Consider the following 21,689-nt stretch of genomic DNA (forward strand, 5'->3'; position numbering starts at 1 on the left):
GGCAGCTATTTGAGCCAACAACATAACTTGTTTGTGTTTGGTGGAGTCCACAGCCTCATGAGTCATCACATTGTTTTGCGACTGTCTTTTCACCGCACTCTGTTTTCTTAAATATGTGGACCAACTGTTTGTGTTCAACACAAAAGGCATAAATCCATTCCGAATTAGTGGCTCAGAACGTGCATTCATATGGCACATCCAGGCCATGTGAGTTAGATTCTCCTGCGCCGGATTTGTTTGTCTTAGGGCACGGTCACACTGGCCATCCGTACCGTGCCCAAGCATGCTTCCACGCTAAAGTCCAGTTAGTTTGACCAGTGTGACCGCTCCGTATCGTTCTCAGGCACAGTACACTTCCTTGGCTTTGGCACACTTCGGAGAGGTGTGCTTCGGCACGGTACACTTCATGTACGAGCACAAGCACGCGGGTACACAACGCTGACAGCCTTCATTCAGGAGAAATCCAGAGTTTCATGTCTGTATCTGACTAAAATGACTCAATATAAGACACAAATTAGCTGTCATGTTCTCTGTGTTGTTCTCCGATGTGCGGGCGTCCGGCGGGGGGTGGGGGGGGGTATCGTAAGAGTAGCCAAGCCTCCTCCATCCTAAACTAAATATTGGCTCCCGACCTTGACCCCATAAAGCTCACGTTAAAATCTGAAACAAATATTGTGATGAATAAAAAGGCAGGTACAACAATGCACAACAAGATATAAAAGTCACTGCTGTTTGTGAACTACCGTGACCTACATCACAAAATACACCACACCTCTGTGGTTTTTCTGTAAAACATTTAAGCAATGAGCACCTGGCGTCAATGCCAGTAACACAAACAAAAGAGAATAGTTGGACCCAGATTTTCTCTGGATTTTCTTCAGTAACCAAAACAAGCCTCTTTTTTTTCTGTCTACTGACAAACACTGACAAACATTTCCCTCTCCTCTCACAAAATTTTAAAATCATTAGTGGATATAAAGTTTTATAAGGCTTCAGTAGTTATAGTCAGGTCTGAGTTGACCTCATTAAAACTTTCCATTGATTGATTTGCAAGTCCGTGTCACAAAGTACAAACAATTATTTTCATATTAAGATTTTTTTTGTCCAAACCTCAAAAGTCTTTTGAAAAAGTCTGGGATTTTTGGTAGAGACTTAATTATCAGTAAAAAAAAAAACATGAGTTGAACCATCATTTGAAGCTAAAATGGCCATATCGAATCTATCTCTTAGCTATAAAAGTTAGAAGTTTTCCTCCCTTAAAAATAAATACAGCACTTCTTCGCATTTTAGCCTTCCAGTTCTGCTGTCTTTTGTGTCATGTGAGATAAAAAAAAATAAAAAGATGAGGAGGAGGGAGGGGAAACAGGTACAGTAGGGGGTTGAGGAGCTGTGAGAACAGAAGGGCTGAGATGCTCGTGAAGTGATTAAACGTCTGCTAGAACGCAGGGGTCTGAAACAGAGAGATAGTAATAGGGACAGAGAGAGCGAGATTGGGAAAAGAGAGGGAAAGGAACAGAACTAAAGCTGAAGGTAACAGAGAACCCAGGCTCTTGGGATGCTTCAACTTTACTGCAGACATTTTTATTTTTACTGTAAAGCCAACACTTAAAGTCAGAGGTAAGTGTTATATTTGTTTATTTGTATTTAAAATATAGTAAAGGTTTTTGTTCATTTTAGTGTGGACTGCTTTGTTAAAGCTATTTTATCCAATTTAACCAACTCTGCATGAAATGTAAGATTTTCACTTAATTTTGACAAATTGTATTTTATTGCAAAACATTTTTAAAATATTGCATGAATACTTAGATGTATGATCACAATTTGTGTTCACCAGTTGTCCACTCATACTGTATAATGCTTGAGCCTATATTGTCATATCTGTATTTATAGTGGGTTTATTTATAGTGTCTGTGTGTAAAGGAATGCAAGTGCAGTGAAAATGCTTCAATTGGAAAGGTGCAGGGGGAGAAAGTGTGGGAGTGTTTATCCACAGATGGCCTCTCCATGGAGGGATTGTGATAGTCTATTGCCCCCTCCCCCTCTCGAGTCCAGCTGGCATTACTCATGCGGGATTCTTCCTGGCCAAACCGTTACCTCATCAATTTTTCTCTTCCTAATATCCTCCTGCCAGATAATCATTTTCCTCTTAATATTCCCAGCCCCTTTGTCCCTCATCTCACTTTTTATTAGATGCTTGTTTTACTGTTTTTCTTGAACTTAGAGTAGCTGACCCGCAATATTTTTGGCAGGAGATGATTTGGTCAATCCATTTTGGCACTTAGCATTACAAGTCTGTGAAATAAATATATTATTTTTGTGGCGTAAAACCAATTATTTTGGTTTACATGGTGGTTAATTATACAAACAATTCGACAAAGAACAGAACGCTTATATCATAATTTAGAGAGGTTTAGACTACATTGCCACTTGATTTTTGGAAATGTTTCTGACATGAGGAAATCTCATTAGTTTCTTGATCTGATAAAAGTCTCTTTTTTTTTTTATCTCAAACCAAAATGTCAAGTAGGTTTGTTGATACAAATAGATAAATGACAGACTGTTTATTGTCCAGGAACAAAACACACTGAATAAAATTGCATTTAGGGCTCTTAAAAAAAAAATCCAGTGTGTTTATCCAGTTTTAAAGTCAATAAGATCCATCCAATGAAAATTTGTTTGGAGATTCGTCAGCCGAATGAGAAATTCTATGAACATGCCAACCACAAAAAGAAGGCTGGTAAAAAATAACAGCAACAACATTGTGTCCACAGTGAACACAAATTCTAACTATCAAACCGGAGATACAGGTTTCCTCGTTTTATCGGTTTTAAATTGAAACTCATAACCCAATCCTATAATTGAATATGACGCTCAGTCTCAGATCTGATGCCACTGTAGGCCTTGAATACTGGCATGTTTTTGACTACATTTTTGTCTTTTCATTGATGTTGCATAAGGAGCTGCCATGATGGAAAACAAATGTTCAGGAAATGTTGAACTTTGAATTTGACTACATTTTTCTTTTTTATTTGAGCTTCCCTCACTAACAACTCAGTGAAAAAGTCAAGACAAATTATATACTGAATATTTACAAGAGAACCATCACATTTTGACATTAAAGAATTTAACATTCCCAACACACTGCTTCAGTGTTAACACCAATGCTCAATTACTTCTCGTGTTCAGCTACACAAAGCCTCTTTACTTTCCATTTCTTTGATGCATTTGTTGCTTCAAGTTGAAGGTTTTCATAGTTGTGTTTTACTTTATTGAATTGCAAAAAAAAGAGAGGAATAAAAGTGTTTTTTGGTGGTTATCTTACACATAATACACAGTTTAAATGATTGCATCCATGTTGTATCCACAAAACCATAGGCATTATATTTCAAGCTAAGTTTGTAGATGTAATTTGATTTTGAATATCTTTCACAGCCAATGCTTCTATAGTTCTTAGGGGGCCCTCAGAGGTCAAATGGCAAGCAATTGACCCCAATAGAAATGGGTGATAAAGTAGCCAAGCTTCAGTCATGTCATTGTTATTTTATGTATGAAAAACATGCTGGTTATACGTAAATGTGTGTCATGTCATCTCCTGCTTCAAACAGGCCTGAGGCCCTTTCAGCCCTGGAACCAGTTTGGATTTGTGTTTCAGCCCTCAGTTGGCAGATTGTCATTATTGCCGTCAAGTGAGAAGCTGGATAGCCTCAACCTAGTCTGTCCATATAAGGACTTTCTGTTTGTTGTGGGAAGCTACTATATTGGTGCCAACTGGTAATCGTCATTTGAAAGACTCACTCTCCAACTTGAGCTGGGAATTTTCTGAATCATTAAATGTCTGAAGAGATGCAAGAAACCCTTGGCTGAAGAGTTCTTTTGAGGAGAAATGATGATCCTGTTGGTTAAGTAACGTGTACACAACATTTGATAAATTCTCTTGAGAGGATTTGTGGTGGCTATTCAGTCACAGCTGGGAGTAAAACCATCAACAAAGAACAAAAAAACCAGCGAAGCTCATCCAATTTTGGAGCTATGCCCTTTCCATCTCCTCCCTTCTTGCCTTACTTTTCTCATCGATCCGTTTTTTTCCTGGGACTGCTTGTTGTGGTTCTTCGGGGGCCCTCAGAGGTCAGTTGCCAGAATGACACCGAGCCAATCGTTTTGGAGGGAAAGTGTCTGGTGGTCTGTGACTCCACCCCCTCGGCTGAGCCATCGGGTAATGCTCTGGGAATGTCGGTGAGGTCAGGAACTGGTCGCGTGGCGTTTTCAGCCATCCGAAACACCAACCATGAGCCCTCGGAGATGAGCAACCGAACCATGACCATCTACTTTGACCAGGTTGGTCTCAGTCACGTTTAGAGATCAGACATAAATGAAAGAAGCAATACCATTGTTTTTTTTTAATGTGTGAGTTGATATGCTTCTAGTTGGTGATTATTCAATAGATCGGGAATGCTCACAGATAATAAAGCTTGAGTTACCAATATCTCAGTTCAAAATCAACATATTTTACATTGTACGCAGGACACACTTATTTGAATGTAAGAAAATACATTTCATTGTACCCAAAAAAACAAAACTGTCTTTTTAGCAAAAAGTTGTGATCAGCTCAGTTCAGCAAGTTTATTTACCTTGGTTAGCTTGTTAGCATGCTAATACCCATCATAAGAACCCAGGCAACACAAAAACCAAACAACAAACAAAGATTTAATAAGAAGTGAAAGGTTCTGCGTGCCTTATCTCCTCAGGGAGGTCATTCCAAAGACGAGGGGCCCTGATAAAAAAAAAAAAAAAAGCACAATTACTTGAAGTTTAAAGCCTCAACCTTGGAATGACCAGGAGGCTCCCACCTGAGGCTCTAAGGCTGCGTGCTAGCTTATACAGTGAGTAGTTAGTGTAGTATTGGACAATGGTGGCGTTATAGAAAATTAAGATGATCTCACAGTTATACAAAATCTTCCTGAGAGGAAAATTAATGGCTTTACCAATTTTCAAGAAAATTCATCAAATAGTTGTTGAGATATTTCCATTTAAAGCAGTGGTGAACATTGCCACAAAGTGGGAGAAAACTGTCTCTTGCTGTTGTCACTAAGGGGAAGTTATTCTTATTGGAAGTCTGAGTTGGAATTGCCCAGCAGTCTTTCATCTGTGCACGTCCTACAAAGACAAAACGTAGACTACTAATTGCGGCAAAGAGTTTCATCAACAAGCATTTTCTGAGTCATTTCCGGTGAGTCACTATCACACAATTAAAGCTTAGGGCTTAGTAATGGGGCTGCACGTGAAACAATTAACAATTACTTTTAAGTCTAACATTATGGAACAAAAGCCATAATTACAGTTTAAAGTGAGTGATTCATTGTGAGTGACAAATGTTATTCATTTGTCTCTTTTGTATCCTGTATCTTGTTTCCTGCATCGTAAAGCAAATATCCTGCTTTGTGTGTAGTTTTGGTAGGCCAACTGTTTTTAAAATCAGAAAAATACCCTAATAACAGATTTTTAATAAAATATCTCAATAATTTAATACACCATCAGTAGACCAACTTAAGGCCTTACTGTACCAATAATAATATCTCTTCATCTCTTTTTCTTCTTAGATTCTCGTAAACGTTGGCAGCCACTTTGATCCTGCGAGGAGTATCTTTGTGGCCCCCAGAAAAGGAGTCTACAGTTTCAGCTTTCATGTTGTCAAAGTTTACAACCGGCAGACAATACAAGTAAGAACAGTATGGCTTAGCAAAATACAATTAACCATTTTTTTGAAACACTATTATGTGTCCCTAGTCTGTCTACCAACCCCCCAATTATAAGAAAGCTCCACTTTTCAGAAAATGTGCCCTCAAACACCTCAATTGAAGATTTTCCCTCAAGGGCAGTAACCCCTCCCCTGGGTGGGTGATGCTGCCTCATTTAGGTGATTTGTGAGTCCGTCTTTCTACTGTAAACAAGGAAGCACGTTGAAAGAAAGCTTGAGGTACATCCCCTTCCAGAAAGGGGTGTGGTCAAACAGAGCTCACTTTCACTTAAAGCTACAGACACCAAAAAAGCCTGTTCTGGGCAGGGCTGAAATATAGGGGTTTATAGGCATGATCAAATACAGGATCAGATTGGATTTTTAGGAAGAAACTTCAAAGACACGTTTTGGGGAGCTCTGAGACTTATTAAAACCTATTGAAGAGGAGTACAATATGTGACCTTTAAAAGAACAGTTCAATCCACTACCAGTCCTCCAATAATTTACTATGCTACATATAATCTTATTTCAGTTCTTCCAAAAACAAAATTAACAATGATCAATTGATTTGAAGCAAACAAGTTGCCCAAGGAACATATTCTTAGGTGATGACAACCAATACCAGCAAATCTTTTTTTCTTTTAATGCAGTGTATTTATTGTACAGACTTATCAAATAAGACATAAAATGTCAAATAGTGAGCTTCGGTGTCGCTGAACATTTGAGGTGCTCCTGGACAGTCACATTTCGAAGCTTAGGGACATTAACAAAGCTGCTGATTTTACAAGTTGGGAGTCAGAAAATGTTTCAAGTACAAACCCACAAAGCTGTTATTGTAGCTGCTCAATTGTCTTTAAGAAAACTAGCCAACAGGTTAAAACCTGCCTACAACTACAGTACATGGTTATGTGTCTAGCTGACATGATACTGTATTGTTCTGACTGTAAAGGCAAAGCAAGTTTATTTATATAACACCTTTTAGACACCAATTCAAAGTGCCTTTAATGACCCAAAAATAGATCAAATTCATAAATGTCCCCCACAGTTTCCACTTTTCTTATTCTTATCTCATTCTCTTCACCCATCTCTCTCAGGTGAGTTTGGTCCTGAACGGCTGGCCGGTGATATCAGCCTTCGCAGGTGATCAGGACGTGACCAGGGAAGCTGCCACCAATGCTGGACTGGTGATAATGGAGAGAGGGGACAAGGCTTACCTCAAACTGGAGAGAGGGAACCTGATGGGAGGGTGGAAGTATTCCACCTTCTCTGGGTTTCTGGTGTTTCCTTTGTAGATCTGCTTGTGGTAGGATGAAGAACCTGTTCTTGTTGTTGAACAGGGGAAGTAAGGGAGGGTCAGGTTTGAAAACAGATTGTATAAAGAAAGAAAGGAATTTGGAAAGATCATTGAACACAAGCTGAACACTATGCTGAAGTTGGAAGTGACAGCAAACTGGTTTGATGCAATGACTCATATCAAATTGACTTTGCACCAAATAATTCTGAATGTAGTCTACATTTATATTATTCTACTTTGTCTAAGTGTTGTCTAACTACTGTATGTGTTGTATATGCTTGCTAACAACCAGGTTTCAACCTGTCAGAGGATTGTGATTTTTATTTAAGCCCGGCGTACACTGTATGATTATATACTATTTTTGGGGGAATGTCAGATCACACTGTACGACTGAATCATTTGCAACACACAGACCAAAGCTCACGATTTACTGTATGTGCACAGACTGTATGAGTTAAATCAGGATGGAGCATTCACAGTTGTCAATAGATATATGTGTATTTTTGTCTCGTATGCACGGCTCAAATTCAAACACCGGCAAAAACGTACTCACTCACTCTCTCTATCACACTCAGCATGAACGATAAACACAAGCTGACTAGCAGCTACATCATAACAAATGTTCCCTGTCAGATGGAGGCCTGCAGATATTTCCTGCCGATGTTTCTTTCATGATTTGAGGGGGAGACAGAAACAGGCATGCCTGCTGATTTTCGGACGCTGTCTGTCAGTTTGTGTAGGCAGTTTCTTGGTTTTAATAACAGTTCATAGCTCCAGTACAGGGGTGTGCACAAATTATTTGGGAGGAGGGGGCCCAGGAGAAAGTTGTGGACACCCACAGTTGAGGAACCGGCTTGTGGCTCTGCTCTCTGTGCGATTTTTCTGATGACCAAAATTTCAAACATGCCAGAAAATCATCAGTCCGTTTGGGCTGGGAGGGGCCATCGTGCAGTCGTCCGACTCAAAATACGGGTTTAAATTTGCCAGAAATTGTACAGTGAACGCCGCCTTTACTGCATGGAATACAGAGATACAATTGTTTAATCAATAAAGAAAATCATGGTGTCTATTGTCTACCTTTGATTATATCTATTCATCCATCCATCTATCTGCTAGCTTAACTGGGTAGCTTCTTAGAATCCACTTTTTCTTGCTTCACCATTCTAACTGTGGTTTCCATGGTCAGAAATCACAGGAGACAATTATTGGTTTGATCCATGGCCAAGTTGTAGCTAACTCTGGGGCTAACCCCTTCACTTAAAGTCATCAGCAAGTAGTAAGCAGACATGGGGAGTCCGGCTTGAGTCTCCAGTAGTTGGAGCATTTATACTACTGCTTACTACATGCTCCTTGAAAATGCTGACACTATTATGGCCTCTGAAAAAATCCCATAAAAAACCTCATACACGTGCCATCAATCACCTGATGCAAACAGACTGTTGTTCTGAAAATAGTTTGTGTCCCTGCTGTGTGTCCAAAGAGTTGCATTGATGGTAACTTACACGACCAAACACATATTGAATCTCGCAATAACTGCAAAGGAATCATGAACGTAAACAACTTAAGCATGAATTTGCAGCTTTAAGATAAACATCTTAAACTTTATACATAAATCATTTGTGAGTTTGTCGTCGGGGCCGGCACACAGCAACAGTGGGTCTCTCTGCGGTGGATCCGGTAGCAGATGGAGGATTGGCAGCGATGAAGGGGATCCGGTGCCAGAAGCCTGCAGAGTTCACACTGGACCGTCACATCCGATCAGTGTCAACGCCCCGGTGCACAGCAGAGGCCTGTGTAAGCACTTTACAGATTCATGTCTGAAGGATCAAACAATGTGAAGGCTTTCATTCAAGAACTAGATGAATACCAAAACTGATCACAGAAAATAATCAACACAAATGAGAGGATTTTCAATTACATTTCTCTGCATTTTTCTGTTGCAGGTATAAAACAAGACATTACTCGTAATTACACTAATGAAATGGACGGGATAAATAATAGATTGTCAGTGGTTACAGAAGAGACAGAAGTCAATATAAGTTAATAAAGCTGATTAGAAAAGCAGTAGTGCCACCTACAGTCAAGGTTCAGTAATAGACAAAGTTAAGGAAGACTTTCAGCACACCAAGTACAAACTAGACATGTCATCAAACTAAAAATGAAATAAAGAAAATGTGCAGGAGATATTGGAGCTATAGCTATTCAGAAATAGCTATTTGAATTTGTTTCATCAAACCTACAAAGTGTTTAATTAGAATTTGATAAAAATCTACATTACCCATTTTATTAGAAATTCCTGAATTGAACACAATGTTGGGTTTGGTCCTTCTAAAGGTTTAATTTACCATCCGGTGAATCAAAAATGTCAGATTTTTCCTTTAAGATGACATTTTTTAAACTTAAATATTGCATGCAGCTATTCAGTTTATATCATGCTTCTTTTGAGTGAAGAATTATTGCTGTCAACATTTTTTACTGCAGCACCTTTACATCAACTGCATTGTGCTTCAGTTATACACAAATACAAGAGTTTTACTTTGAGTAAAAAATGTTTTTTAGGCACAGTATGTAACTCTGACATCCAGTGTTTAAAATGGGTACTGCAGTCCAAATTCAAAACATTTGAGAGAGCTGTCTCCACCGGCCCCCTTCTCCATAGCTTCTTTGTACATGCAGATTGCCATGTCTCTGAAACCTGAAGCTTCAGTGTTTAGCCAGCTCTGCATCGGTCTTGAAACCTTTCTGCCTTCTAATCTCTCTCCAATGATAAAAAGCATCTCCAATATCTTTTTAGGTTGGGTACAATCACTTCTATCTGAACCAGTTCTCTTGCCCGCTTCCATCGCTGCAACACCTGTTGGTTTGCCGTTTACCTGGAAAACCAAGGGGTGTCCAAAACGGCCGTGTGGGGGGGTCGCCTTAAAACCGCCTGCCTTCTCTGGTCAAAACAAATCCAGAGCATTCAGGACCAGAATCTAAAGTTAGAAGGAGGACATGCTGGCTGCTGCATTGTTGTCAGAGAAGCCAACACTTCAACATAGCATGTTTCCTTAATGTCTGATCATATAGTAAGGTCACAATTCATTTATTTCTCACCATTTTCTTTGCTGCACTTCACAAGTTCATTAAGTTGTACAAACAGTCACAAGAATAAGAAAACAATAAATCAGACACTAGTGCTTTCCAAATATATATATTTATACAAAGTACATTTTATGATCAAGAACCACAAGTCAAACTTCAATAACCATTGATGAAACAGTGATGGACATTGGTTTTAACAAAGTATTGAGTTAGGAAGTTTACATTTTTGTGTGACAATAAATCCCCCTGTTTTGTAGTCAATGTGTTCTTAAGTCGGTTTTTGGCATCTGATGGTGGCATTGTGACTGAGGATATTCATTGACCACAGTTGGTACAAAGGCAAAACCATATGAACGCATTTGACTGATATTTACACTGCTGACAGGACAGAACAGAGGTGTTAGGCCTGGCTCAACGTTGAAAATGTTCAAAGATGAAAACCACAATCAATAAAGACCAGAAAAAAATAACAAAAATACTTAAAGAGCTTCTTTAAAAAACAGATTTGAAATTTAAAACATACATTACAAAAATGAAGCCACACCATAATACATGGAGATTGTCTTCACCATGAACTTCCTCATGTGTAAATAAAGGATAAACCAACTAAACTAAATAAATAAGAGAACTTAATATGCGATTTTGGTCCCAACAGTTTAGAGGACTCCATTGGGGGAACTCCTCAAAGTACTGCTCAACACTGAATTGACATGATCCAGCCATGCTACAAAATGAAAAGTACTGATCGCTCATAGTTTATTATTTCTCTTGAGGTTCCTCTTATACTAGGAAGTACTCTGAAAAAAAATAACAAACCAAAGTCTGGCTAAACTTCCCTCAGTTCTTGCAGTGGCAACACCACACCCTGGTGTTAATTACATAAGGCTGTTTGTTGTTTTATTGTAAACTGTAAAATTAGAGAAATGTACACCAGTATCGACAACTACTCATACTCCATATGAAGCGATGATTCTTCGCTTTCAATATTGAGGGTGTTTCTGCCCAGTCATCATGATCTTTACTGCATTAGCTAGAAGTACAATGAAGTACAGTGGCTCAGCTAGGTGCGTCTGTCATGCGTAATAGTGGATTTGTGCAATTTTGGCACCACATATGTATCAGGGTGGGACAGCACAACAGATCTAGCTACCTTTGAATTGTCGAAATGGTCCAAAAGTAAAAGAAAATACATTTCTATACCTGCTCGGAAACACAAAATATTTACCTAAACATTCCTAAAATTCAAATTATCCGGCTAAATAAATAAATTCACAAAATATCAGTCAGGACATTTTTTTACATACTTGAAACATTCAATCGTCTGATGTGACTGAACAGCTCTTCATTATTGCACGGTGAATACATTTTATGAGAATATGTCAAATTTGAGGATTCATTGAGGAGTGCAATTTAAAAACAGCACAGTATGAAAAGTTTGTAATGATGAATGCTGGTGTGGTAAATTGTGAGTGCGGTTGGTGTCCGCCACTTCCCTCACGCCCCCCTTCACTTGACTCAGCTTTCTTTCTTGTCCAATCTACTTCCTGGTTGTGTGGACGGGAAGTTGACACTAGGAGGTGCTGACGGGTGCCGCTTCCTCTCATGCAGGTTGATGTGCATGGTGTTGCCGTTGCCGTACTGAATTCCTGTCACATCGCTCATGTTGATGTAATATTCACGTGAAGGCGGGGAGGGGAAGCAGGGCAAAAGGCTGGAGATGGAACACCGACGCTGTGAATAAAATAAATAATAATAAAAGGTGAGAAAAACTCTGCTGTGTTAATGACTTAAAAATCAGTGAAAATACAGCTAGAATAAAACTTCTTATAATAGAGAAAAAACAACTGTCAAATAGGTAAATAATAAAATGCCAGTTGATGAAAATGGTTTTTCATTTTTTGAAGGATTATAGCCAGGTGTGAGAAATTAAGATTTTTTTAATTTGCACTTCATGACAAAAGTCGAAATATCGAGAAAAATTTCAAAGTTTTGGAAATAAAGTCGAGACAATTCGAATTTGGGAATGAAGTCCAAATTTTGAAAACTGTTTTTCAACTTCATTCTCAACATTTCAACTTTGTTTCTGGACATTTTGACTTTTTCTGATAATTTTGACTTCATTCTCAAAAATGTATTTGAACTTAAATCTCAACTTTTTGACTTTATTCTTGAAATCTTCTCAACTTTTTGATTTTTATCCCAATTGTTTACGGTGAGAAGGCAGACTCAGAGGGCAGAACAAACCCCTAGCTGTGGGAGTGTCACCCACTTAGGGGAGGGGTTACTGCCCTTTGTGATGTCATGAAGGGAAAATCTCGATTGATTGATTGATTGGTTGATTGATTGGTTGATTGATTGGTTGGTTGATTGGTTGATTGATTGGTTGGTTGATGGAATGTAGTTAAAGAAGAGATAAGTAAAAAAAAAAATTAAAAACTCACGAGCTCTGGGAACATATTTTGTACTCTGTTGTGGGATGAGTGCACACTGGAACGAGTGGGCTGTGAAGATAAAATGGGGTAAACGGAAGACTTTTTTACATTTTTGTCCATCACTGAGCTGCCCTGGTCGACTTCACACTTAGTGGCTGGTCGATGTGAAGGGGAATCTGAAAGAAGGAAGGACATGATATGAAAACATTCAGCCACGGGTCTTGTGGTTTCTTTGCAGCTGAAACACCAACTTCCTTTTTACCTCTGAGTCTTGGTTCAGGTCTTTGATTTGCCATCCGCCCACTAGCCATTTCCTGCAACGAAACAAACAGGTAGCACACCATGCTATTTTCAAGTTTGTAAAGTTGGTCATATTAATATTAAATTCGGTTTTGGTATCCAAAACTGCACAAGAGGTCTCTGGAAGCCCAGCCATTACAAATGACTGCTCAATAGTTTATGAACTGTTGAAAACACTTGTTATTTATTACTAACCAAAAATTATTTTAAAGTTTTCAAACCCTCAAAGTTTAAAGCTATTGCTGGAAGCTAGCTAGCTTAGGTTAGCAAAGAGACAGCTAACCTAGCTTACTCCAAAAGTACTGAAATCAGTAGGCTAATGCACTGATAATCTTGATTTGATTTCAATTCCCTTTCTATCACTGATTGTCCAACCTTAACTTAATTTTATGAACTTTTTAGGAGTACGATTTTCTGTGTTCAACAGCTTTTTCTGTGTCAAATCCCCTCAAGGAGAAGGAAATGATGTGTGAAATATGACTCTGTGGTGGCACATAAAGTTTGAAACTGCACATTATAATATTTGTCAAAGGTGGAAAACAAAGAATGTTTTTTCAGACCACACAGTGAGTCATTTTATATTCTTTGATGTTTAAAGATAGTAATGAAATATAACGTGAGAAAAGTCTACATTTTGAAGTCAAAGTCGTATCTTTCTCCACGAGGAGTTTTGTTTTGGAAGTGAGCCTCTCTCTGAAGGTTTATCTCTTTCTTCAGCGTTAAAATAAAAGTCTCTAATTGAGGTTGAACTGATTCATACCTGTACTGGTGCAGGCCCTGTTGGCACGCTATCATACAGATTCACTTCCTCACGTCTGGCACCCACTGTTAAAAAAGAAAAAAACGTACATGAAACATTTAATGGACAAGTGTTCTTCTAAATGTGAAATAATGAAATATAAAAAAAACCAACCTGACACCTCGGAGATGTGAACCTTCTGAACTTGCTCTACTAAACCTTCTTCCTGTTGATCCTTGAGAAGAGGAAGAGAAAGTGTGAGTCAATCTCAGTTCAGAAAGAAAAGTTTGCTGAGTTATGTTCACATTTTACAGCCTTCCCGCATGATTCGAGTGTCGATGGGGCGATTTGTTTCTTACCAGTTCCTTGAGCACCTGATGGACAACGTCAACCATCGCATGTTTGTGCACTTTATACAATTCTTCTGTCACCGTTGTACACACTGCAAAAAAGGTGATAAAATAGTCAAATTTTGTTTCAGGAATATTGATATGGCACAACCATCCTGTTGTTATCAGGATACTAAATTTAACAATTTCTCCTGTTGTATGCATGTTGGATTCAGGGTAGGTTAAAACGAATTTCTAACCATGGGCCGAGGGCCTTTGGTCTTGGTTTCCTCTCCAGCATTTCTCCATGACCGCCATCAGCACCTCCAAACCTGCCACCCCCGTCACTTGGCTTCTGATATCATCCAGTGATGGACGTTGTCCTTCCGGGATTAGAAGGCGGACTAAGTCGGATGTTGCATCTGCAAAAGAGAGAGCTTGTCTGAGCTGCTGTCTGGGTTGTTGAACTAAAAACTAATTCTGCTACACATTTTACTTGGGAGATTTTGGCAAACAAATTGTGCTCAATCGTGCTCACGTTAACTAGCAGTAATGAAAGGCAGCTGGATACCTCCAGCAGGATTCAAACCACAGCACGGACGATTCAGAAGCAATTTTGTAACAACAATAACAAAGAAAGAAAAGAAAAGCAAGGATAAATAAGAGAGGAGGACAAAAAGGCACGAGTGTCTCTTACGTTCATAAGGTTTTCTCCCTGTGACAATGGACCATAAGAGTATGCCATAACTGAAAGAGAGCGGAGAGGATTGATTATGTAAGTCATACATTTGTACATACATCAGGGCTTTTTCATCTGTAAACTGCAGCCAAACTAAACTGTAACAAAAACTCAAGTGCAGTGGTATTGCAGATGCATGTGGTGTGGTTTGTTTGACGAGGAAGTCACCTGATTGCCTGTAAGTTTGATTGAGTACAGTAAAAGCTGTGTAACCTTCTGAACAGAAATAACTTCTCCCAGGGTTTATTTTGACTTCCGGTGAAAATATGTGCTTCTTTCTACGACAATAACTCTTTTAGTAAAGCTACTTACTTCCTGCTTTAAAAGTAAAATTGACCTCAGTATGTGTATCTTGATAAAGGTGGCATAGTTGAATATTATATAATAAGTAAAACACTATTATCCAATTTCTGGTTTAGTTCCTTTATACCTGTAGATATCAGAGGCTTGTTTAGGTTTGTAGTTCACATCAAATGCCTCTGGTGGCATATATGGAAGTGTCCCTCCCCCCTCTGTCTCAGTGTCCTTCTTGGAAAGCTGCGTGCTACTGTGGTAAAATCTGGAAAGGCCGAAATCTGTAAGCTGGAGAGGAGATGAAAGATTAGCAAAAGGAGGAAAGCCTGCCAAAACGAATGACCTTTTTTAACAGAAAGTTTTCAGAAAAGATTGGCTCAGCATTAGTTTTACTTCTCTTATTGAAGCTGAATCATAGCATTGGAGTCAATAACATATTCTGAAGTTACATCATTGAGGGGGAAACCGCACAACAAGATGAACCGCAATGATGTTGTACTGCTGTTTTCCAGTTTGTTAATCATGTAGACTTAGGGTTTCTTACATGAATTACCAGTCCACTACTTGATCAGCGACTAAAGAACATAATGAGTCATGAAGGGCTGGAGCCGATTCCCGCTGTCATTTGGCGAAAGGCCTGTTCGTACTGGACTGGTTGCCAGTCAATCACAGGGCTGACAAATCGAGACAGAAAACCAGCCACACTTACATCCACACCTACGGACAATTTAGAGTCACCAATTAACTTAACAATCATGTCTTTGGATTGTGGGAGGAAGCCAGAGTTCCCCGGAAAGAACCCACGCTTGCACAGGGAACAAATGCAAACACCACAAACTGTCAGGCTGGAATTTGAACCAGGATCCTCCATCAATGTGTGCATGTCGTATAGCATATAACCAAATTACCACCTCGGGACAAATAAAGCATTCCTGGTACGGATTATGTATTTCCAGATATAACAATATATTGGAAAACACAGACAATGTCTAACGTTAGCTTACAGCCACCCACTAGATAATATGTTAGCTAGGAAGACGCTAAAAGAACACGTTACCATTCGGTGGCTTTTCATGATGCAAAAAAAAAGGTTTAAAACCCTAACCTTAAAAAATAGTTGGCTTCATCAAAATAACAAGACTAAGCTAATATAACTAACGCAATAGTATGAAGTGCCTGAATCTGTTGTATAAAAGTAGCTCGTAGTTATCAACCATGTATTGTTTTTCAGTGATGTTTGGCTAGTCCCCCTTCTTCTTTTTCTATCAGTTGTCTTCCCAGCAACTCATTCGTCCAGAAGAGGTCAGTTACCCTACATGTATACGACATACAGCTTGTACTACAATACAACTTTTTGACAGCATTAACTTATCAACCCTGATGGCATTAGACTTAGTAAACTGCCTTCCCCCGAAAGCCTTGAACTCACCTTGGCATTAAGAGAGGGGTCCAGCAGCACGTTGCTGGGCTTCAGGTCAAGGTGGAGCACAGGGGGGCACAGACAGTGGAGGAAGTTTATCCCCAAAGCCACTTGGTGAGCCATTCTGAAGACCAATGGCCAGGGTGGAGGTCCAGGTAAAGATTTCTGTTGGAAGAAGATTGTTTCCATCATAATAGATCTATTTCAACTTTCTCTTAACTATAGAAGAAAGTCACAAAATGTTTGTTATGAGTAGGAAGTAGTTTTTATGACATTTGTTCATTTACATTCCTACTTTAATAGGCTGTTGTATTTGGGACCGAGGCTGCTCTTTGAAATATGAGTGGAGTTTGGCGGGTTGAATTCTATGATTTCAGGTTTAGAATTGTTCAGTTGGAGAAAGTTTTGTGCCATCCAGCAGTTGATATCGTTTAGACAGTTTCTGACAGCAGCTAGGCTCCTCTTGGGTCCTCAGGTCTCAAAGGAAGGTATATCTGTGTATTGTCTGCATAGCAGTGAAAGTAGACTTTGTGGCGTTCAATTATTTGGCCAAGAGGCAGCATATAAATAGAGAATAAAATGGGACCTAAAACCGAACCTTGTGGTACACCACAGGTAATGTTAGAGGCAGAGGAGGAGTAGTTACCGATGGTGGCCGCAAAGGTTCATTCTAAAAGATAAGAGTAAAACCAGCTAAGTGCAGTATCCTTTAAACCAACCCAGCTTTCAAGACGATCAATTAAAATTGTGTGATCAACAGTATCAAAAGCTGCGCTAAGATCTAAAAGAATTAAAGCTGATTTTTTTACTGCAAAGCTTTAATGTGTGTATCTTAATTATAGCAGTACAATATTTGATTTTTTGTTCCACCACTACTTACCTGTAGAAAAGCAACCGATCCTCTCTCCATGAGCTCCATGACCAGTCCAAGCTGTGTCGATGATGGGTTAGATGGCAGTTGACCCCTAAAGATCCCGAGGACCTGAATGACATACGGGCTGCTCCCTTGATACATCATGTTGAGCTCTCGCAGCAAAGTTTGACTGTGTGAGTTTTAGTTGCGTCATTAGTTACTCTCAACAACTTTTGGTTGAAGAAAATAGAAACTCTTGATAATGATTACCTGTCATCAAAACGAAGCAGTTTAATGGCAACATTGGAGCACCACTGACGATGCTTGACTTTGTAGACGTGTCCAAAACCTCCAGAGTCAATCATCTCCCAGCCCTCCAAGTGGGAGTCTTCAATAGTCCTCATGGACAGATAGCTGGGCTTAGCCATAGTGGACTGAAGGAATACATGATCAGTTACAAGGTGCATTAACATTATACAGGTTTTTTAAGTTGGCCTATTATGCTGATCCCCGTTTTAAAACTCACATATAGTGTTACAATGCTGGATTCCCGTACTACACATGGTTAAAGTTTCAGATCACGAGGTAGACGTATGTTAAAGAGTGTGCTAAATGGCTTGTTCTGCAAATCACGCCATAGTTCCCTGATATGAAACCAAGAATTTCACGAGACAGCTTCAAGCCTCTATGTAAGCCAATAAGAAGAAACTTGGCATGTGGGGAGGGGGGCCTTAAAGAGACAGACGCTGAAGCACCAGTAGACCATCCAGCGCCCTGAAATATCAAGTTTTAAATGACTGCTTCACACTTTTAATCCAACACAGGCTTATTTACACATTAAGTAGAGCATGATGATTCATTTAATGAGACTTTTGTTGTTTATTTGAAAAATGAGGGTCAAATATTCACTCTCTTTCAGCTCTGTATTTGGTCTCAACCACTCCCGGGGGGAAATATAAGGCTTTTTAAGATGATGTCAGTAAGTTTTGTTGCTATATTTGTACAAATACAGTTTTATATAAAAAAGGTTTAATGTACAGGGGGTACGTTGAGTTTGCATGGCTTAAAAACCTGCTCGCTGTACGATACTTATAAATTGGCCAGAAGCAAACAAAAACAACAATAAAGTTGGGATTAGTACAAACTAGAGCCTGACCGATTAATTGGCCAGCCGATAATATTGGCCGATATTAGCTTATACAGTGACTATCGGTATTGGCTAATTTTTATCTCAGATATGCACTGATATTACCAGATTTATTCACCAGTCAAATAGTACTTTCATTTGAGCATCATTGTGTTACACTTCTGGCTGTCACTAGCAGAGGGCGCTATATGGATTAAAAGCTGTTACTTTCCAGTTGAGTGACCATCTTGTCTTCATAACATATCTTTTCCATAAGTGTTTGATAACTGCATTTGAGGGATCAATGCAATAACTGTATATATTTACTGTATCTATCTATCTCTACAGATCGAACATAGAGCTAAGAAAGATATCGGCCGATATGTCAGTATCGGAATTTTTCTCCCCTTCCCAGTATTGAAATCTGCATCGGCACCAAGAATCCCATATCGGTCGGGCCCTAGTACAAACTAAAGAAATCGGTCAAAAGGACTCTTACAGTGGTGTTATACAACCATCACACCAGTATTTATTATGCAACACATGTCATAAACCCTCAGTCAGCTCCTTATAGCAATAACTTTACGCTCTGGTTTTTCCTGTAATTGATTAACTTTAGTTTCATTTTCTAAGATCCAGCCACTTCTTCGTGCCTCTTCCCGTCATTCTCACCTGCCCATCCCATCTCATTTACTCACCTGTTCCCTTTTCCTCTCATTTACCTCTGATGGGTTTATATTTGTTATTATTCTTAAGGCCAATGCTCTGATAGAATAAAGAAAACCTTTAGGCAGTGAGATGGCTGAATAAAACACAGATGTTTTGTTTGTTTCTGATGCTCAAACTGATATATAATGAGAAAGTTTGTTCCAGTCACAACTTGAAATCAGCTTTTATTCCTCAACAAATGAGAAATATTACATTATTTTGAAAAACCGCCTTTGAATTTCATGCATCAGATCACATGTTTAACCATGTATTGAAAACATACCTGCCGTATAGCCATATAAGTATGTTAAGTACCAAAACAAATAAAGATTACACTGTATATTTTAGTATTTTTAAATGACAGAAAATACTTAAATTAAATGGCAAAACAAATTTACAGATGCTGTACGGTAAAGTTGTAAAGTTATTTCTTTAAATTGTTTGTATAAAAAAACAAAGATGTCCCATGAATAAAATGGGGAATAAGAATAAAGTACTCACATTTGTTGACTTTTCTTTTGAAGGTAAGGTTTAAAGATTCCTTTCTCTAACTCAGCTCTTCATCAGAGATGTCATGCTATGGCTCCTTCTCTCTGCTCTGTTCTGTTTCAGGAAGTAAATAAAGGTGGACAGTTAGTCATCACAGGCTGTGGCACGTTTTATGTCCTTTTACCTTTTCCGGCAGCACACGCTGACTTAAGGAAACCACATTTTGTTGTTGTTCACCTGCTCTGAAAGTGCGAACAAAGCCCAAGGTGTGAACAGAAAAACAGCGACATCTCTAAAATGTTCAAAATCAGATCAAGCACTAATCCTGTAAAGCCATGTTATGTCTGATTTAATGTGATATTAAAAGTACAAACTACCTGCTAATTTAGCTTTAAAGCTGGAAAAAAAAAGTCTCATACAAATGCTGTGGTTGAGAACTACAATCGTGCCAACATGAAATCAAAGTGTTACATCCTCTTTAAACAGGACGATGAACTTTAAATAAAAGAGGAAACCACTTACCGTCGAAGATTAACTCTTCTTCCTCGTGATTAAAGCGCACAGACGGATTTAAACAGTGTAAAACCTCTCTTGCTCATTCAGTAAACATCTAACTGAAGGGATGACAGCTCCTGTGTGATGGGATGTTAGGGGCAGAATGAGGAAGTGAAACAGCTTCTCTCAAACATCACCTTTTTTTTTTTTTTACTTCTGCTTTAACATCAAGTGTTACGACAGAATTTAATTTTTCTAGTATCACATTGTATCGTGTATCGTATCACGCGTATGTATCACATCGTATTATACCGTTACCCGACCATTCCTAAACATCCTCAATTTATGATTACTTTTTTAAATCGCGTGATTGAAAGACAAGAAGCTCGGGATACAACTAAAAACTTTAAGAGAAATCAGTTTTAACCTTTGCTGCAATTTTGTCATTTTTAAGGATCTATTTTTTGTTTTTATTCTTCAACAAACAGACAATTAATTAATTATTTATGAGAGTGATTTATAACTGGAATAGGCTATAAATAAAAAAAATCTGATAACAAAAAAAGTCTACTCCAAGACACCAGAGTTTGTGATAACGAATCTCATATTAATGCATGTATAACCACTAGGGGGCGTAGTCTTCAAAATGAATTACAGTAAATGAGTTGGTTTCCATGAACTATCTCATCACAAACCCAGATTACACAATGCAGACCAGATCTACCTCCAGACTACTTTATGACTTGACATTATCACACAGACACATTTTAAGATTAATTTCTTATTTTTAATTTCCTTAAGGTTCATGACCCTTTGCATCTATTGACATACATCTTTCAAAAACACTTAGCCTACTACCATAAGTTATAATTATTAGTACTCTATATGATTAACTGAGCAATGAAGCTTTAAGATCATGTGACACAAAACGGACTAATGATGGAATTGCTCAGGGACTATTTTCAGGGGCGGATTTGTACTATTTGATAGACAGCAGAGAAACATTAAAGGGATCACGTTCAAAACAAACTATGACTCACAGGGGAAAAACAGAATTTGCGTAATCATATAAATTCTTGGAGCATATACCGCATGCTGTTTTATAGAAAGTGTCCTCTAGGCTATATATTTTAAATCCAGTTCATCACATATTTATTAGACATTTCATTTGTTTTCTTCCAGTAAACACAGAGATGGGAGGTGCTAACATTTCTCTTCCTGTCTTTGCCATGTACAGACACTCTCATCTTTCAATTCAATTTTGAAGACAATAAAGAATCTTGTAAACACATAAAGACGTTTTTTTTGTTGTTGTTTTTTTTTTGCTTATTCTGATGGGCTACAGAGACAATGAGATGGCAATCTCAAGAGTTGTAACCAGCTACAAAGTTTTGTAGTTGTGAACTTTGACAGGAAAAGGAAAGAAAGAAAACCCCCGCTTCTGACGTCAGTGGAAATCCCCTTTATCTGTCTGACTCAAATACCAAAGTGCAAACAGTGTTTATGAATAGTAGCATGTGGTAGGGTCATACTTTAAAACATGAGAAGTTTTGAAAAGTGTATTTTAGAAATGATAATTATTTATGCGTCAGGGGGGAAAGAAAGCCATAATAAATAATAAATTGTTTTTAAAACATGGTGAAATAGCCTGCT

At 38.5% G+C, this 21,689-nt stretch overlaps 2 protein-coding genes across 3 annotated transcripts; one reads left to right on the plus strand and one right to left on the minus strand.

The window, feature by feature from the left end:
* The first annotated feature begins 1,379 nt into the window (after positions 1–1,379).
* si:dkeyp-74b6.2 (cerebellin-1) lies at positions 1,380–8,095 on the plus strand. The gene is made up of 4 exons (XM_020649372.3): positions 1,380–1,617; positions 3,606–4,335; positions 5,598–5,717; positions 6,829–8,095. The coding sequence occupies exons 2-4, from the start codon at positions 4,030–4,032 to the stop codon at positions 7,024–7,026; spliced, it is 624 nt and encodes a 207-aa protein (XP_020505028.1). The 5' UTR covers positions 1,380–1,617; positions 3,606–4,029; the 3' UTR covers positions 7,027–8,095.
* Positions 8,096–10,205: 2,110 nt separating this feature from the next.
* On the minus strand, positions 10,206–20,194 carry ripk3 (receptor-interacting serine-threonine kinase 3). 2 transcript variants are annotated; one of them, XM_020649345.3, is made up of 14 exons: positions 20,064–20,194; positions 19,554–19,655; positions 17,489–17,652; positions 17,246–17,408; positions 16,375–16,530; positions 15,082–15,233; positions 14,610–14,659; positions 14,173–14,334; positions 13,943–14,025; positions 13,758–13,818; positions 13,605–13,669; positions 12,807–12,858; positions 12,554–12,720; positions 10,206–11,843 (listed from the first exon to the last, which is right to left on the minus strand). In XM_020649345.3, exons 3-14 carry the CDS (start codon positions 17,644–17,646, stop codon positions 11,628–11,630), a joined length of 1,485 nt encoding a protein of 494 aa, XP_020505001.1. In that variant the 5' UTR covers positions 17,647–17,652; positions 19,554–19,655; positions 20,064–20,194; the 3' UTR covers positions 10,206–11,627. The 2 variants fall into 2 exon arrangements, with proteins under 2 accessions (XP_020505001.1, XP_020505003.1); XM_020649347.3 differs by lacking the exon at positions 12,807–12,858 and having other exon boundaries at positions 12,554–12,613.
* Positions 20,195–21,689: the final 1,495 nt, after the last annotated feature.

The sequence above is a fragment of the Labrus bergylta genome, chromosome 22 (assembly GCF_963930695.1).
Source record: "Labrus bergylta chromosome 22, fLabBer1.1, whole genome shotgun sequence".
Classification (NCBI taxonomy): domain Eukaryota; kingdom Metazoa; phylum Chordata; class Actinopteri; order Labriformes; family Labridae; genus Labrus; species Labrus bergylta.

Excerpts from the sequence above, each read along its gene's own strand:
- si:dkeyp-74b6.2 (XM_020649372.3), top strand. The coding sequence starts at position 4,030 with ATGCCCTTTCCATCTCCTCCCTTCTTGCCTTACTTTTCTCATCGATCC. Across the intron at positions 4,336-5,597 it reads TGACCATCTACTTTGACCAG|ATTCTCGTAAACGTTGGCAG; the intron begins GTTGGTCTCAGT and ends TTTTCTTCTTAG. Across the intron at positions 5,718-6,828 it reads ACAACCGGCAGACAATACAA|GTGAGTTTGGTCCTGAACGG; the intron begins GTAAGAACAGTA and ends CATCTCTCTCAG.
- ripk3 (XM_020649345.3), bottom strand. The coding sequence starts at position 17,646 with ATGGCTAAGCCCAGCTATCTGTCCATGAGGACTATTGAAGACTCCCAC. Across the intron at positions 16,531-17,245 it reads GATCGGTTGCTTTTCTACAG|AAATCTTTACCTGGACCTCC; the intron begins GTAAGTAGTGGT and ends TTCTTCCAACAG. Across the intron at positions 14,335-14,609 it reads AGGGAGAAAACCTTATGAAC|ATGCAACATCCGACTTAGTC; the intron begins GTAAGAGACACT and ends TCTCTTTTGCAG.